The following is an 18,001-nucleotide window of genomic DNA, read 5'->3' as shown; positions in this document are numbered from 1 at the left end:
CCAGTGGTGACCACAATACAGTTTCCAGGAGCATTGAACGGCATGTTCTGTTCTTATCCAGCTTTCTTGCGCATTTTTTCCCAAAACTGAATTTCATTTATTTGACTTTGGAACAGCGCGAACAGCGCGACCATATAAATACCCTTGTGTGTCTGACTAGTAAATTGCTCTCTGCTCTATCGCTGCTGTTAGGATTCATTTTGTAGTGACCACTCTAATAAGCTTTTATTGATCCACATGAAATCAGAGGGGAACTCTGTGGCTGACGAGCTGGCCAACAGGCGTAGACCAATGTTTTAACACCGAAGACAAAAGAGAGAAGGAAAGTCGCGATAACAGTGAGAAGTGCAAAGAGTCGAGCAGGACGGATTTAATCACACAACCGGAAACACCCTCCGTTACCAAGGGGATAGTTTCTGTTTGCTCTGTACACATTATTCCAGGGATTGGCTGCTGTTGTTTGAAGTGTCGTGGGTCAAAGTGCCTTTCAATGACAGATCTCAAATCGGGGTCTTCTGCAGGGTTAGGGTTAGGTATGGTTCCATTATGAGCAGTCAAATGAGAGTACACTCATTCTTTTCTGAATGACATATACTGGACAGTGGGTTTTCTGAACGTCATTCACAAAACTTTTCACTTCGTTCAAATGGCAGTCGCCTGAAATTCACCCCAGCATCGTCAGCATTCTTAGCAATTATCCGGCTAATTAAATATTTAGACCAGCTTCGTAACTGAGACCATGAGGGTAACAAAATCTGGAAGACACTACATTCATCAGGAACTGAGTCTGAGGCCCCTGGGTTAGAGGGCAGTAATACTTGTTGGACTGTTGACTATAGTTCCAAAAAACTGAATATATTTGTTCTTTGAGCAAAGTATAACGCACTTTTAAGACAAGAAGGTAGAGTGATGTTACCGGATAGGGGACAGGATGGAATTTTTTAAACTTACACCGAAAGATATGAGTTCATGAATCAGTGCTTACAGCCCTGTGCGAGTAAACATGTAGTGCTGTAATACTGCAGCTGTTCACTGCTGCTCCTAACAGACAGACACTGTAAACAGCTGAGCTGCTACTGCTCTGTGCACAGGTGTCTTTCCTGTTGTGATATCAATTCACTAACTGGGACAGTTTTATACATTTGCTCTCAAATCTTGAAAGAGATTAATGGTATTACACCTGGCATCAAGTTCAAGTTTATTGTCATTCTGCTCATACACAGGTGTATGGTATAACGAAATGCTATTTAGCTAGCTCAGTCAGCAAGGGATTGTGGGAGTGTGGACCAAGCTACCCAGCCATGTGGTTGAAGCCGATGCCCTGGCTTCTTTCTGGAAACAACTGACTGAGACCCTTGGATCAATTACCTACCACCAAGTGAATGGTGAACAGCGCCTCTCATTTTTAATCTGTTTTATGTCCTAATGCTCTTAACCCTGTGCACAATTTTACTCCCATTCAAATACCCTGTATCAACCTGTGCAAATTTCACAACTTCCCTGATTCTCGTCTGCCGCCTGAAAAGTAACTGAGTGGACCTCCTCAGAAGAGAAATGGCTGCCCCGTGTCTGTTCATGCTTAAATCGATCACCTGGTGGGAGCTGTTCAGAGCAGACTCTTAATGAACGAGTAAACCGAACAGAGAAGAAAGAAAACACAACGTTTCGGCCGGGAAGCCTTCTTCGGGTGTGAGCAAGGTGATTTAGTAAGAGAGGGCCCAGGGCCAGGCCCAGGGAGGAAGAGAAGGAATGATGAAGAGATCTAGAAAAAGATTTGGAGGAGGGCATAGTGGGTTGCAGCAGGTTTAGGTTGAAGTAGTTCAGGTGGGTCCCTGCGTCAGCGGGTATAGGCTGCAAAGGAACAGGTAGAGGGTTTATTCCCCGCTGAAAAGAAAAGAAAGAAAAGCCCAACGTTTCGGCCGTGGAGCCTTCCTCAGGTGTAGGCAGGGCTGCATAGCTGCAGTACTTCAGAGCCGGAAGAGTTCTTGTTTTCCTGCCCCTTGACATCTTAAGAGACAGATAAGACTTTATTGATCCCGAAGGGAAATTGATGTGTTACAGCAGCCCAAAACGAGCAAAAATAACAGACATCAGGATAGGCAAAAAATTAGAATACGTACAGTAATACAAAATAAATATAAAATAAAATAAATAAATAAAAATGACCAAATTTAACTCATTAATTGCTTAATTGGAGGCGCTGGAGCCTCTCTTTGTCCTTAAGAAGTTGGGTTTGAGGGTCTCTCTAAACTGCGGGACAGTGGCCTGTGAGGACAGGGGTGGGTGCCCCCAGCCAGCAGGCCAGGTGTTTACCCAATTTAACAGAACATGCAGTGATTGCATTCGTCTAGAAAGCCGTGGGATCGCGAGGAACAATCAAGCCACACAAAGGCTCATCAGATCAGATCTTATCCTGTTTCCTAGGCATGAAGTGATCAGACAGCACACGGCTCACCCCCCCCCTGGATAAACACTAGTGCGTCACAGCTCCTGCTCCCAGGCAGGGGGAGCAACCGGGGCAGAGTTCGTCACGCGAGCGGTGACAGCTGTGTGTGCAGCAGGGACTCACTCCCGCAAGCCGTCAGCCACAAGTCCAGACTCACGCCCACACACACCGGGGACAAGTGTCCTGGACGTCCAGTCACCTACCAGCACGGCTTTGGACAGTGGAAGGAAACCGGAGCACCTGGAGGAAACCCCACACGGACACGAGGAGAACATATGAACTCCAGACAGACAGCACCCCAGGGTGGGCATTGAGCCCCTGTGCTGAGAGCTAGCAATTACTTTATTATTATTATTATTATTATTATTATTATTATTATTATTATAGGCAGTAGGCAGTCTACAAACACACCAATCAGCACACGAATTGGAGCTGCAGGGAAACACGTTTTGTGCATCTGTATGCTTTGCTGTGTGTGTGACTTTCAGTTGTCTTTCAGAATTAAGACTGCAGAAAGAGACCGGCGTCCTGGTGGCATTTCAACCAGGTGCGTGGTTTTTTTTTTTACAGTGTTTGCATATATTCAGTTTTTAAGCATAGGATCTGTCCAAAATCTCGCTCTTCAGTCAGGGCGAGGGGATGTGACGGTAACTGCACAGCAGGTGGCGCCATGGAAATCCATCTCTCCGCCCCCTTCCCCCCGCTCTCGTTCTCGCGATACTTCGAAGAGCCAGGGGGCGGGCTCGGGCACGAAAGCGAGGTGGGGCGGCGCGCAGAGCACCTTGGGAAGGAGAAGAGGCAGCACGAGAGGACGGAGCTGTGCCGAGGGAACAGCAATGGTAAGGTTGCACGTGTGGTGAGGAAAATAACTCCAGTGCGCAGACCGAGTCGGCAGGTGCTTTTTTAGTGAGGGAATAAAGTTGGGGGTATTGCTTGTGCGAAGGAACTGAGGGAAAATACGTTTTCTGGCTCTTTAGACGTAGCCGGCGGAGGTGCGGGTCACACGCAGTCTGGAACAGTGGCCCCAATCAGGGCGTTGCTGTTGCAAAGTAATACTCGGTAGCGTTGTAATAAGTAGTATGAAATAGCTGTCTCTGTGGAAAGTTACATAGGGATGAAAAAAATCTATATTTTTGATCAGATTTCTGCCGATCTTCGGTTAGTTGCATGCTAGCTCACAGCTGCTCATGGCTGCAGCTAAGGCCTCAGGAACAGAAAACGATATTTGACGGGGGTAACGGGCCGGGGAAGTCGCGGTGTTGGGACAGAGCCGCAGTTTAGACCCCTGTCCCGCGCGCGCACGCGCGCTCTGGAGCTCGTGCTCGGAGAGCTGGCGCCGGCCCACGTGTCGCCCTCTCGCCCGGTGGTGGTGGTGGCGGTGGGGGGGGGGGGTTGCGGCTGCTGCTGCTGCTGCAAGCCAGGACCATCCTGGGCCCTTCAGTGCTGGAGAAGGACGTGGGGTACGCAACACGAGGCGCTGTTGCGGGGGGGGGACCTCTGGCCCGTCGCCACGTGGTGGGGGGGGAGCGGGGCGCGCACGTGGCGACGCGGACCCGAGCGGTTTCCTCTGATGCGCCTCCAGGGGCGAGTTTCAGGCTACAGTTCGTAAATGAATGAACCGCGGAGTGTTCGTGGCGTCTCTCGGCGGTGTACGATCCTGACAGTCGGGAGTTCAGGCCGGTTGGAGTCTCCCCCCCTCTTTCCCGGGGTCTGAGGGCGGGAAGCGCGCCGTGATGTCGGACCCACGTGGTTCCGGCGGGGGTCGGGAGCCCGGCACTAGTGTATGTGCTGCACTCCCATTACAGAACAGGAAAGTTTACGCTGTTTTTTTACATTGAGAAATCTCACTGTTAGACTAAAAGCACAGTGCCCTCTGGCGACCGCGGTGCTACTGGGAAATTACAGAAGGGGAACAAGTAAAGGGTTATTTGCTGCTGAAAAGAGAAGTGACGTTTCGGCTGTGGCGCCTTCTTTGGTGGCTCCGCGGTGAATCGTTCTTCTCTTTTCAGAAGGGAATAAATGACCCCTTGCCTTGTTCTTCTGCAGCCTGCGCGTGCTGGCACGGCTCCCTACTTCAGTGACAAAATAGTCTTCCTTTCTGCAGTACCTCTGGTATCACGAGGAAGGGGGTGAGTCCCGTTAACACGCAGCACGAACACGCATTTGTAGTTTTTTTGTTCTTATGTTAATCAGCAATTCTTCCGCACTTTTTGTCCCGGTCTCTTTTGATGTGGACTCTTTTGATGTGGATCGTGTGTCTTTGCTGTGTAGTACACCAAGGTGTCGGTTAGTGCCGATAGTTTGTGTTGGAGGACTCTCCCTGAGATCAGTTACCATGAATCACAGCTGAACCCTGCGGCTTGTCGAGGCCTCTGTGTGCCCCCCTGTACAGATAGGCAGCGTCTGTCGTTGCCCTTACAGTGCTTTTCACCTCCGAGCTCTTCACACGGACAGGTATAGCAGAGACGGGGGCTTCTAAAGGCACGTTGCTGCGTGGTGTATTGTGGAGCGGGCTGGTCTTGTACTTCGTTATTTCCGCGGTGCGTCTGAATATAGAGGGGGGGGGGTGATTCACGCTGAGGTCCACGGCCCAGCTGGGAGATGCGCTGGCGGGTCAGAAGGGGGCGCCAGACCCACTTGTTCCAGCGAGTGTAGGGAGACGTCGGGAGCTCGGATGGAGCCGGGCTGTGGTTTTGAGCCGGGGCACCGGTGCTGCTGCTGCTGCTGCTGCTGCTGGCCTGTTGCGTGTGGCCTCACCCCCGGCCCTCTCTCCGCAGGTGCTGCTACACGTGCTGTTCGAGCATGCGGCGGGGTACGCGCTGTTCGCCGTCAAGGAGGTGGAGGAGATTGGCATGCTGCTGCCCCAGGTGAGACCCTGCCCTTTGACCCCCCCAGAATGACACTTCATAACACTTCTTGTGTTGGGAAGCAAATGGTTGTAGCGCAAGGGGTGGGTGAGGGTGTTTGTCCTCCTCATGTAGCCTGAGACTGTTGTTATCCATGGGTTAGAGACCACTGCAGTGCAGCTCTGTGCTGTAGTCAGACACATACCCTTGTTCTGTGCAGAAAATGTTGCTTGTGGTTTTTACCATAACTGCTTAGTGCATGACTCATGGGGGGGGGGGGGGGGGGCAGAGGTGTTGGGTAGAATTTCAGATTTATAGAGCACTTAAAGTAGAAGGGTAATGTTTGCGGTAAATTTTAACATCCCTGGTGTTCTAAAGTATTCGGCGCCAGGCTTTCAATGTTCGCAATCAAGGATCCAGCAGCTGAGAGCCCCCTGTATCATCGTGCCGAGTTCCCAGGGTTTGTGTGACTTGCGGTTTAAATCCCGAGACGTTTGCACGTGTGTCTTCTGTCACCAGGTGGAGGAGAGTGTGCTGAATCTGGGGAAATTCAGCACTGTGGTGAAGCTGGCGGCTTTCTCGCCTTTCAAGTCAGCCCAGGCGGCACTGGAGAACATCAACGCCATCTCTGAGGGTGAGGCGGGGAGAGCAGTGTGAGAGTGATCAGGGAGACGTGGGCCTTTAGGGGAACTTGAAGGCGGGGGGCAGGGCGGGGGCGAGTCCGTGCCCAGATGTGGTGATGTTTCTGTAATCTGTCAATCCACTGATGACCACGTGATGTCAAAACTACAAAGCTGAACATATGGGCTGTTTTTTTTTTTTAATGTTGGACCCCCGTTTCCTCACTGTGCCTCTTCTGTGTGTGTGTGTGTGCGCGCACGCGCGCATGCCTGGTCTATCCAGAAGCTAGTTTTCTCACTGTACCCCCTGTTCCTGCGCAGGCGTGGTGCACGCTGACCTGAAGCTGCTGCTGGAGACCAGCCTGCCTGCTGCTGGCAAGAAGAAGAAGGTTGTCCTGGGGGTGGCAGATGCCAAGATCGGGGCAGCGCTGCAGGAGGAGCTGGGGCTGTCCTGCCAGGCCGGGGGGGTTGTGGCCGAGATCCTCAGAGGTGAGATTTCCTGGACAGTCTTATCTTTGTACAGCCTCACAGGAGTAGATGCGGCATTTAAAAGCTTGGTGCTTGGTCTTTAGTGCTCCAGTACAGCGTAGCCTGTGCTGTAGAACGTAGACTGCCTGATTTGTGGTGATGTTCCAATCACACTGATCCCACTGATGCCTTCATACTGAAAAACTGAACATTCGGGCAGTGCTGTGTTGGATAAGACCCCTTTCCTCCTGTGCACATCAGCCCTTCTCCTTGCTGCTCTTTCTTTGCTCATGGCTCCCCGGCCGCTGTTTCTGGCTCTTGTGCCTCCAGGGGTCCGGCTGCACTTCCACGCCCTGGTCAAGGGTCTGACCGCTCAGTCCGCCTCCAAGGCTCAGCTGGGCCTGGGCCACAGCTACTCGCGGGCAAAGGTCAAGTTCAACGTCAACAAGGCCGACAACATGATCATCCAGTCCATCGCCCTGCTGGACCAGCTGGACAAGGACATCAACACCTTCGCCATGCGCGTCAGGTCGGTGTCCTCCTCCTCCCTGGGCAGAGGAGCCAGTGATACAAGGAAGGGGTTGTTTCTGATTTTCACAGAGGCCTTTCCCTGTTTGGGGGAATGTTGAAGTAGGTTGGGCTGTAACTGGGCCACGGTCTCTGATTTCTTTCTCGCTTCTCGGGTTGACGCTATTTGTCCGGGTTTAAATCGTTGAGATGTCCGATTCGTGCAGATGCAGGGGGAGGCGGGGTTGGAATGGCCGGGCGTGTGCTCGTGCGCTGGTCTCAACTCTGCCGCCCAATGCCCTCCCAGTGCTTACCACAGCCAGTGTCCCTCCAGCACTGTCTGTATAGGAAGAGGAGGAAAAGCGAGACTCCCGTGCCCCCCCCCACACGGAGCAGGACTCTTCCTGGCCTCTCCTGGGGGGGGAGGGGTACAGCTCCTTCCTGAGGAGGCCTGGCCTTCGCGGTCCAGGCCTGCAGGACTTGTTTCACACGGGGGGGGTGGGGGGCGTGCTCCTTTCTGGGTTCAGCTGCATTTTTCAGTCTCGGATTGTTGTGAGCCTGTTGCAGGATCTCGCATGAGTGCTATTTTTTTTGCGTCGTTCGGCGGTGCTATGCTAAGTGTATCAATACATTTTTGAAGCAGCTGAGAGACCTGTGAAGGAGATTAATTGGTAATGACTTTAATATTATGGACCAAATAATGTAGAGAAACGCATGCCCCCCTTTGCACCTTGAGGACAGGAGATTACTGCGCTAGTTTTTGTACCCAAAAATGTTTATTTTTTGTCCTGACTCCCTTTTGAATTGTGCAGGGAGTGGTACGGTTATCACTTTCCGGAGCTGATCAAGATTGTGACTGACAACTCCACGTACTGCCGCCTGGCCCGGCTCATCGGCAACAGGAAGGAGCTGAGCGAGGAGAGCCTGGAGGCGCTGGAGGAGGTGGTGATGGACAGCGCCAAGGCCCAGGCTATCCTGGAGGCCTCGAGGAGTTCCATGGGTCAGTACCCAGAGTACCTTGGGGCAGCGCTGAACACACTTCATGCGGTCTGTGTACATGCTGCTCTCGCAGGAGGAGGACATAAGGGATGTTATTTCCTGAAATCTGTCAATCCACTGATTTTCTCCGTGAATGACAGACATGATTCTGATGTGTCCTTACTCTTACCGCATACCTTCTTGATTCTCAGTGAGGCAAGTCTGTTGTGAGCTTATCTTTCAGGGTTGACGGACCCGCTTTCAGGTTCAGTAATGATCATCTCCCCTGAAATATTTCCTGGAGGCTTGTTTTGTGGTTGAATCCTTTCTGTAATTCACATAGATTACCAGGCCTGCTGTGTTCTGTCCTGCTGTTGGGTGCTGAGCTCTTGTTTCACTTTTCTCAGGGATGGACATTTCCCCCATCGACCTCATCAACATCGAGAGCTTCTCCAACCGGGTCATCTCGCTGGCCGAGTACAGGAAGGGGCTGCAGGAGTACCTTCGCTCCAAGATGAGCCAGGTTGCCCCTAACTTGGCGGCGCTCATCGGCGATGTGGTGCGTCACTCTTCCCGGGCGACTCTCCCGATACTGTCCTCTCTGGTGCTCCAGCTGTGGTTGCAAATGGGTACTATACTACCTGTGCAGTTACACGTGAACTAACAGCACTTGGTTTACTCATACTTATCTCACATGAGGATGGGTTTTCCCTTTCAATGCACTGGAATTGATCACTGCTTTGTGTACTGCTGCATGGCCCAGTAGTTGCACTTTCTCTGCATTCCAGAAGTCAGTCTGAATCCTGACTTGCGAGTCCCTTGTTCTGAGCTGTGGCAGTGGGAACTGCTGGAGCACCATTCCTGACGGGTCAGGCCCCATGCGGGTGTTGGCTTTTCTTCTAGTACAAGCCCTTTCCTGCATGTGATTCTCAAGGCATGGGCCTCTCTTTTGGATTAATAGTATTTTGTCACAGTTGTTTCCGTGGCCAGGCTGACACAGGTGTCACAGACCTGTTTTAGCTGTTATGCATTCCCTGTCTGAGGGCACACGTGATGTGATACTTGAAATCTGTCAATCCACTGACTCGCTGTGATGACGGACCAAGGATGCTGATGTACCCTTCTCACAGAGTGCTAGTCCTTTTTCTTTAACCCGGTCTGCTTGCCCACTTCAGCTCTCTCATTAGAGGTCGAAGGTCTCTTTGCTAATTGGAGTTGAGTTTAGTTCAGGAGGAAACCAATATCTCTCATTGATCCGCATGTTTTAGGGAAGAGTTTGTTGTAGAACAAAATTTGCGATGCAGGGCACAGCACTTAAATTGTATTTGTGATGAAAGCCCCAGAAATCACAGGAAGCATACAACGCTCTAAATGAAAGCTTTAAAACACTTGATGTCCCCCAACCTGCCAGCAGCCATATCGCCCTGCAACTCACAACTGGCAGCCCACTGAAGCTCAGCAGGTGTGAGCCTGGTCAGTACCTACTGGGGAAAAACTAAGGCTGCTGCTGGAAGAGGTGTTAGTGGGGCCAGCAGGGGGCGCTCACCCTTTGGTCTGTGGGGGATCCTAATGCCCCAGTATAGTGACGGGGACAGAGTACTGTAAAAAGACGCTGTCCTTCGGATAAGACATAAAACTGAGGTCCTGACTGTGGTCATTAAAAATCCCAGGGTGTTTCTCAAAAAGAATAGGGGTGTAACCCCGGCATCCTGGCCAAGTTTCCCATTGGCCCTTACCGATCATGGCCTCCTAATAATCCCCCTTTCTGAACTGGCCTCATCACTCTGTTCTCCTCCCTACCGATAGCTGATGTGTGGGGAGTGTACTAGCGCACTATGGCTGCTGTTGCATCATCCAGGTGGGGCTGCACACTGGTGGTGGTGGTGGTGGAGGAGAGTCCCCATTACCTGTAAAGAGCTTTGAGTGGAGTGTCCAGAAAAGCGCTATATAAGAGTGGTGAATTATTCTCATTATTGTCCTTCTGCATTTCTCAGTCTTCTCCACTGTCCTTTCCTCTGGCAGGTGGGCGCTCGTCTGATCTCTCACGCGGGCAGCTTGACCAACCTGGCGAAGTACCCGGCCTCCACAGTGCAGATCCTGGGCGCGGAGAAGGCCTTGTTCAGGTACCGCCAGGGCGTGGCTGTGGTGATGGCAGGCCTCTGGGGCCGTGTGGAGTGACGGGTCGCCAGCGAGCCTGGCGCCCGCGTGATCGTCCCACGCCCCGCCTTCTGAGCAGCCACCGGGCGCTGTGTGAGAGAGGAGCATGATGGGTACCGAGAGTGAGACAGGCCAAGCTGGGGTGCCACGGACGAGTGGGGCTGAAGGCTAATCTGAAAGAGTGAGGTTACTGTAGACTGGAGAGTGAGACAGTAACACACACACCTGAGGGAGAGGAGGCAGCGCACACACACCTGAGGGAGAGTGAGACACTAACACACGCACCTGAGGGAGAGAAGGCAGCGCACACACTGGGAGAGTGAGACAGTAACACAAGCACCTGAGGGAGAGAAGCCAGCGCATGCAGTGGGAGAGTGAGACACTAACACACACGCACTGGGAAAGCAGGAAGTTAAACTATAATAAGGCAGCCCTGATGAACACGTTACACTGTGATGCTTGAGTCCCTGTGAAAAAGAGTGTTATGTGGGCTCCTGAGTAAGGTGCCTCTCCGGCGCTCCTCCATGAGAGTGTAAAGGTATTGCCCAGGGGCAGGTGTGCTCAGAGGGCCCTGTGCTCTTTTGCCTCCAGAGCCCTGAAGACTCGGGGAAACACGCCGAAGTACGGCCTCATATTCCACTCCACGTTCATCGGCCGCGCTGCAGCCAAGAACAAGGGGCGCATCTCCCGCTACCTGGCCAACAAGTGCACAATCGCCTCCCGCATCGACTGCTTCTCCGGTGAGTGGGGGGTGCGTGTGGGCGGAGCACACCGACGCGGCTTGGTCCAATTGAATTTCAAAATTTAAATGGAAAGGCATCTTCTCGTGACGGGCATTTAAAATAAAGGTTCGGGTTAATTGGAAGTACTTGTCAGTGCAGGTGTATTGAGAATAAGTGGAGGCAGCATGTCCAGTGTTTCCTTATATTCAAGGAGCAGTGTTTAATTGTAGTCGCAGCTTCTCCCCCAGATCTCCATACTGCAAGCGCTAGGTTTATTCCTGCGGTAGAACCGAACCATCTCTAGTGTCTTAAAAGGTCAGTTTGCTTCACTGGAATGTACAGGTATCACCCAAATCAAGAAGCAGCTCCCGTTTGTGTACTAGTTGAGCACCTTGAGTTGAGTTCCCTCTTCCATTCAAAGCCTGTTTTGTGCTGAAGGCAGGCATGTCATTAAAGACAATAGGGCTCTGCAGACTTTAGCAATGATGCTCAATTTTTCGTCAGCAGTATCCCACCTCTGGTGGATGTTGACAGTCTTTACACTGAGCAAAGTCTGTGCACGGATGGGCCCGCCCTCGCCAGGAGGCTGGCGTCCATCCCAGCTGCTGCGTGTGGCTTTCTGTCCGCTGCTTCTTCCCTGCTGCGCTTTTGCGTTCTGGGATCGTTACTGACCTCGTTTGTGTGTGCCTGCCAGAGGTTCCCACCAGCGTGTTCGGGGACAAGCTGCGTGACCAGGTGGAGGAGCGGCTGTCGTTCTACGAGACTGGAGACGCCCCGCGCAAGAACCTGGATGTCATGAAGGAGGCCGTGAAGGAGGTACGGGGGAGCTGGAGGCCCTTTTAAATCACTTACACCCCAGGAACGTCTAAGCCAGGAGCTGCGCATGCTTGGTCGTCACACTGGGGCAAAGTTCTGACTGAGATCAGTATATCGGCTCAGAGCTCAAAGTGGTGCCTTGGGCTCACGTGCCCAGAGAGGGGAGCCTGCAGTGCTGTGGGTGATGACTCGCCTACCCCGACAGACACATGGGGGTAAAAACTGATTTAATGAGCCTGACACAGCAGGGCTTCCCCTGGGCTGAGCTGCATGAGAGGCACAGGCGTGAGGAGGAGCAGCAGGCGAGGGAAGGTCAGCTGTGTTCTTCACAGAGTGATGAAGCCCATGCAAGATCCTCCAGTTGTACCATGTCCTGACCTTGGCAGATCTTGGCCGCTCTTCAAGATGGTTGTGCATGTTCAGCAGCTGGGGAAATGACATTGCTCTGGCACTTGTCTCTTAGTCAGGTGCTCCAGACATCAAGTTGGCAGGAATAAAGGGGGGTGCCGTTTTCTGCAGGAGTCCCTTTTGTGGAAGGCCAGGAGTTGAAAAGTAGGGGTGTTGATCGTGGTGGGCAGACAGAATCAAGGCTATGAAGACTGTAACTGGTCTGAATTGCCCTGCCTTAGTTTCACTACACATGCTTTTCGTCCCTGTTTGACTTACCCATCCCTGATGTCCCTGACCCTCTCCTCCCCGTTCGTTGCAGGCGACGGAGGTGGCTGCCGAGATCAAGCGAAAGCTGGAGAAGAAGGAGAGGAAGCGCAAGAAGAGGGAGAAGAGGAAGCTGGAGGCTCTGGCTGCTGCAGCAGATGAGGAAGTTGAGGAGGAAACGAAGGCGAAGAAGGCCAAGACTAATGGAGAGGTGAGAGCTCTGGTGGTACTGCTGTGTTTTCTGCAGAGGTCAAGTGCTCCTGGATGCTTTGACGTCCTGAAACCTCTTGTTCCCTGAAGTGTTGTCAACTAGGACATGTTGGGTATCATCCAGTGTCTGTGGGTTAGTGATAAAACTCTAAATTAAAGCACCATTGCTTCGTTAGAGCCTAAGGAACACGAAGCTCTGACCTTTCATTGCGAACTCTTTAAATTTAGGCCACAGTGGGCCTCTCTGATCACCTGCTGGAGGTCTTTAAAGACTTCCTGACCCCCCACTCCCACCTTGCTGTACAGCTCTGGTTTGCAACATTAGGTGTAGATCTGCATTGGATGTGATTAAAAAGCAAACCTTACTGTTCTCACTTTTGAGCTGTAGTATAACCAGTTGATTTGCACTATGGAATGAGTAGCTCATTACACACTAGGGTGTTGGCTTTCAGGATTCTGCAGTGGGACAGGTAAGGGATGTTTGGTATTAAGGTCTTTACTGGGGCCTGGTTACTTGAACCACAGTGTCCCCTACAGTGACCTCACTGTGGGGATAAAAGCAGGTAATGCAATGAGTCTGATCCAGCAGGAGCCCAGGGTCCTTTCACTGAAGTCAGGTGGTGTGAAGGGTTTAACCCTTTGTGCGTTAGCTCGCTGGGGTTGTCTCTACACAGTGTCTGGAGATTAATTTTCTGCGAAGTTGTAAAACCCAGCTAACGCTTCACTTCATTGTGTTCCTGGGCTCGGGGCTCTGTATGACAGGCACAGCTTGAGGCTTGAGTGTAGTTTCCAGTGTAATGACACTGCCCTCCTCTCCCCAGGAGAATGGGGAGCCCGAGACGGTGGTGGTGAAGAAGAAGAAGCAGAAGCAGCTGGTGGAAGAGGAGCCGTCGGAGAATGGGGCAGAGGAGGACGTGGCTCCTGCCAAGAAGAAAAAGAAGAAGAGGAAGAGTGAGGCTCTGGAGGAGGAAGAGGAGGTGCAGGAGGTGGTTGAGCCCGAGACTCCACAGACAGACAAGAAGAAGAAGAGAAAGAAAAAGAGCAAAGCCGAGGAGGATGAATGATATCGGCCATGTGCCGTCCTCGGAGACTTGACATTTCTCGGCTCGTAGTACTGTACAGTATTTTTTATATCAATTCTCTAGGTCTCGCTTGCTTCTAAGATCCTTGGTTTTGAGTCGGGGCAGAAAAGACCTGGCGAGTCTGAAGCAGTCCTCATCCACATGCCTTAAGAAGCTGTTTTTAAGATTGTTCCGGGGAGAAGTGGCTGGATTCCCAGGCTTTTCTTCAGAAGCGTTCCTGGCAAGTGACTCCTGTCTTAAACAGAGGAGCTGGGTAAAGTTGCTGAATTACAAACTTCAAAATGTTGATCTTTGAATATGAACCTGTTTGTGTCTGTCAGTTACTATATTTCTGTCAGCTGGACCTTTCGTTACTGTAAGAAGGGAAAAAATATTTCAAACCCGTCTGCTGGCTGTTGGCTTGGTGACACTGCTTAAGGTGTTGTTCCTCCTTCAGTGGAGAAGGGGGGTGGTCAGCTCTGAGCGGCTCATCCCTCCTCAGGTCTTGACTGCCTGAAGTAAATGAGGTCTGAGGTTTCTGCTGTAGGTCGCTGGGTCTGAAGGACGCGCCAGCGGTCCTGCAGCTGTGAGTCGGACCGTCCTGGACTCGTGGGCCACCGCGGGCAGTGTGCAGGGAAGACGCCGGCCACAGGGCTCTCCTTCAGTCACCTGCTCCGAGGCCTGGGATGTGTGGAGTTATCCGGGATTCAATTTTTTTTTTTTGCCTCCAGCCTGTGGGCCTGGTTTGACAAGTACGTGTGCGGCAGTGCTTGATCAGATCTTTGCCTTGGAGCAGTGGTCTCGAACAGTGAGACTGTAGAGTTCCTCGTCCTTCGGGTCTCTGCGGTCCTGCATCAGTACAGAGCTCCGCTGCTCGGATCATGCATGGGTGGTTAAACTTGTGGAGTTGATTGAGCAGTTAAAGAATAGCTTCAAGTAATTATTAAGTATTAACAAATACTTTTCAATTAATTGATTGACAGCTAGCAAAAGACAGAAGACTGAGCAGTTCTGTAGGCTGCTGAGTTGCAGGTATGATAGCTTCTGAAGAATTGTTACCAGAGTAAAGCAGTGTGTGTGTGATGTACATGACATGGAGTGGCAGCGGTAATTCGAAGTACCTAAAACGCATTGGGGTGATTTGGGTTTTTGAGGGCACTATGGCTCCTCTCCTCCTGTGTGTGGGGTGGCCATACGAGCCAGCTGTCTCCCGTCCCCTGAGACCCCCAGATGTTACATCTGGGTCCAGCCCGTCCCGCACCTTCTTCAGGCAGCTCCCAGAGCTTTACTGGTTCTGGTTCAGAAGTCTTTTTAACAGAAGGCTTTGCTGGTAAAGGTCTGTATTTAATGGAATACGAACAGTTAATTTTCCTGCCATTACATAATGATGGGTGTTTTTTTCCTGCAGCAGCAGGTTTAAAGGTGTTTGCAGTTGGTAATGTTATGAAGATTAATTGCCACCATGAATTGTAGAAAATTGATAATTGTCTAATGGAGTACCGTTAATCGTTCTTCACAAAGTGTCGGAAGTGTCTTTTGTGAATGAATTGAATTTCGTGCTTTTTAGCGTTTTAGATCTCCCTCATACTCTTCGCGAGATTGGCCTAACAACAAAAATAGAAAATACTTGTTTTTTATGTACTGCATGCACATGTTAAAATTCTGGCTCGGACTTGCTTAGGTTTGTCAGCAAAGAGATCACATGTTGTATGAACAGCTGAAGCAGGTGCCCAGCTGCCAGGAGTGTCTGACATGAACAGGCGCAGACGAGCTCAGCTCAGCTCATCTCTTCCAGCAGCAGGAGATTGCAGGCTGCTGGTTTCTTCTGTATTTGGAAGTAGGACGGGTGCTGAAGTGGTACAGACAAGGGAAGAAATGTCCCTGCCACATCATGTACGGTTTTTCATAATAAACTTTTATCACACAAATCCCGTCTGTGTGTCGTCTGTCCATAGAAGCTAGTCTGCAGGATTGGAGCTGATGCAGGGCTAGCTACAAATGGAAGTACCTTCATAGACTATGTGAAGATGCTTCAATTTCACAATTCATATTTCATGCCCATGTACAGGTGCCTTGTCTTAACTGCAGTTAAGTTTGAGACCGGTCTACGGCTCTTGTAACTAATGGCTTGCGTCTTAAGTCGAACAGGTGACTGTCATTCTTTTAAAAATCTGCCTTTTACGGTTTCCCATTTTGGTTAATTTTATTTAATACCTTGAGGCATGCAATTATCTGGTTCCAGTACCGTGAAGACTGATGCACAGACATGGTTATTATTCTGTGTTCCAGGACTTAAAGCTGGTTCTGCTGTTCTGTCATATTTAAGCAGAGAGCCGGGGTGGGGAGGCAGTTGGTCATCTTAGAAATGATTTGTACAAACGTAGTTATTAATGAAGTGAACATGTGCTAAAGTTTTAAGGTGTTATTTTAGCCAGAACTAGTGCATTGGTAATCACGTACTGATCTGTACACTAAACTAGTAGCGTCTTCAGATGCTGGGTTAGAGGCGGTGGGTCTTAGTTCTCGCCCTCAAGGATCTCCTTCTTCCTAATATTCATTCCAGCCAAGGTTGAGGTCAGTTTTCAGGATGTCATTTCTCCTTAAATCTATTTTGGCTCTTAAAGGGATTGCAATGTCATTTTTATATTTTGGGGTTAGAATCGGCATTGTTGAGTGCATTTCAAACTGCAATGAAGGTAAAATGCACAGTAACTTGTTAAACCTACAATTTGCATCACAGATTAAATTTGCAGGTAGGTACAGTGCCATATTCTGCAATTTGGAATGAGGCCAACAAAACGTCTGGTGACCTGACTGAATACATCATTTTTAATCCAATAGAAATATCGCTCACAATTTTGAGAGCTTTGGAGACTAATACGAATACCTTAAGTCTGCAATGCAGGTCATGGAACACTTCTGCAGTGAAATGTGTACTGCACAACCTGTACTAATTCACTTGCACATCACATGACATTGGTCGTTAGTGACGAGAGCAGAAAGGGCCGTGTCATGTCATTATTCGTGGGAACTTGCCCTCTCGCCCATAGTGAGACCAGAGGAGTGCAACGATGGGGCGTCTTGTTCTTGCTTCATGCTTTGTAAAATATTTCTATTGCGTCATGAATTTATTTTGGTAGGGAGATTTAATGACCATTCTGAGAAACCTGGACTGCAGTTTCCCTTTAGGTTTTGTAGAGTACCAAGCCTCTATCACTGGGTTTCAGAGCTCCCTTCATGCAGATGTTATCCGCTTTGGATCAGGAACTCTGCAGAAATGAAAACACTCATCTTGGGAGAGTTCGATAGTCTCATTCCTGCCTCCATCTGTGGTCCAAAGAATGGGCCTTTGGACCATTCTAGACAAGAATGGGCTGAGTCAGGTTGTTCAGAGACAACAGTAACTCCTTAGGCTCAGGGTTCAGTATGAAGCGAGATAGGAGTTTTCTGAAGCTCTTGGACATGGTATTGTGTATTATCAGCCAGTGTTTGGAGGACAACCCAGCAGCATGCTGTAGGTTTGAAGTCCCAACACTGCATTACCAGGCAGGAAACAGCCATATTTACATCAATTAGGGAAAAAAAAAAGGTCTCCATGCTGATCACTCATTCATATTTTAGCAATCTTAATTTTGCTCAAAATTTTATTTCAACAGCTAGGAGTAATATGGTCCTGCTCTTTTCTTTTTTTTTTTTTAAAACCAATTTGGAAAGTCGGCATTTTCCCACCTATTCTTTAGTTCTCGGCGTGGAGCGGCATACCCAATTTCTACCGCACTGTGGAGGTCAATAAAAAGGGTGACTGCTAAATGAACATTCTAATGTCAGGCCGGAACCACATTCCCCGTCACGCAGGTGCTCTAGCTCTGTAACGGAGATCACGACTACTGCAACTGAGTTCATGAATAGGTCACTTCCTGTAATTAAGCCCTGAGCTGGGGAAGATTCCAAACGCTTTGCTTCTTAACCCAGTTTGTAAAGGCACCTGCTAGCTGCTTACAGACCCACCAAACCAACAGTGTTCCTAATACGCTAACTTTGATGTATACTACTTTTAATCTCGTCTAAAGAGGGTTTATAATTTGCGTGAAGCGGATGAATGGAATAAGGCGATACTTGCAAGCAGTGAGCTCTCGACACGTGGATTGAGCCAAAAGATAAAGGATGGTTATACTTTAAAAAACAAATCAATCCCTCCAAAACAAGTCTGAAAATGGGTAAATGGAAAAAAAATAAAAATCGAGTGCTTTAGGGACTAGTGTCCAAGACTCAAAAATAATATTCTGAGCGACAGGTGCATCTGGAAAAAAGACACTGAAATTGAAGACACGAGAATTTTGCAAATGAGCAAAAAAATGAAAATGAAAAGTGTTACAAGACACTTGAAGCACAACAGTAAAAGAACTGTAATCCTGGGAGTAATGACTTGATAAAATAAGAGGATTAATAGTACAAACTGCCAAAGAAACACAATCAATATATCAAGCCTTTTACAATAGATATTAGTCTCAGGTTA

The 18,001-nt window shown here is 49.9% G+C and overlaps 1 protein-coding gene and 1 non-coding gene across 2 annotated transcripts; both read left to right on the top strand.

The window, feature by feature from the left end:
- Positions 1-739: 739 nt before the first annotated feature.
- nop56 (NOP56 ribonucleoprotein homolog) lies at positions 740-15,413 on the top strand. The gene is made up of 13 exons (XM_088910211.1): positions 740-745; positions 3,073-3,285; positions 5,224-5,313; positions 5,812-5,926; positions 6,234-6,401; positions 6,711-6,909; positions 7,700-7,887; positions 8,273-8,424; positions 9,888-9,988; positions 10,614-10,762; positions 11,439-11,560; positions 12,270-12,425; positions 13,246-15,413. Exons 1-13 carry the CDS (start codon positions 740-742, stop codon positions 13,486-13,488), a joined length of 1,902 nt encoding a protein of 633 aa, XP_088766337.1. The 3' UTR covers positions 13,489-15,413.
- On the top strand, positions 11,737-11,803 carry LOC148837327 (small nucleolar RNA SNORD57). Its single transcript, XR_016090898.1, has one exon. It is a non-coding gene; the product is annotated as a small nucleolar RNA SNORD57 (small nucleolar RNA).
- Positions 15,414-18,001: the final 2,588 nt, after the last annotated feature.

Source organism: Atractosteus spatula, chromosome 3, assembly GCF_055471065.1.
Source record: "Atractosteus spatula isolate fAtrSpa1 chromosome 3, fAtrSpa1.hap1, whole genome shotgun sequence".
Classification (NCBI taxonomy): Eukaryota; Metazoa; Chordata; class Actinopteri; order Semionotiformes; family Lepisosteidae; genus Atractosteus; species Atractosteus spatula.
This window is presented reverse-complemented; position numbering and strand designations above follow the sequence as displayed.

Excerpts from the sequence above, each read along its gene's own strand:
- nop56 (XM_088910211.1), top strand. Across the intron at positions 9,989-10,613 it reads GCGGAGAAGGCCTTGTTCAG|AGCCCTGAAGACTCGGGGAA; the intron begins GTACCGCCAGGG and ends TTTTGCCTCCAG. Across the intron at positions 11,561-12,269 it reads TGAAGGAGGCCGTGAAGGAG|GCGACGGAGGTGGCTGCCGA; the intron begins GTACGGGGGAGC and ends CGTTCGTTGCAG.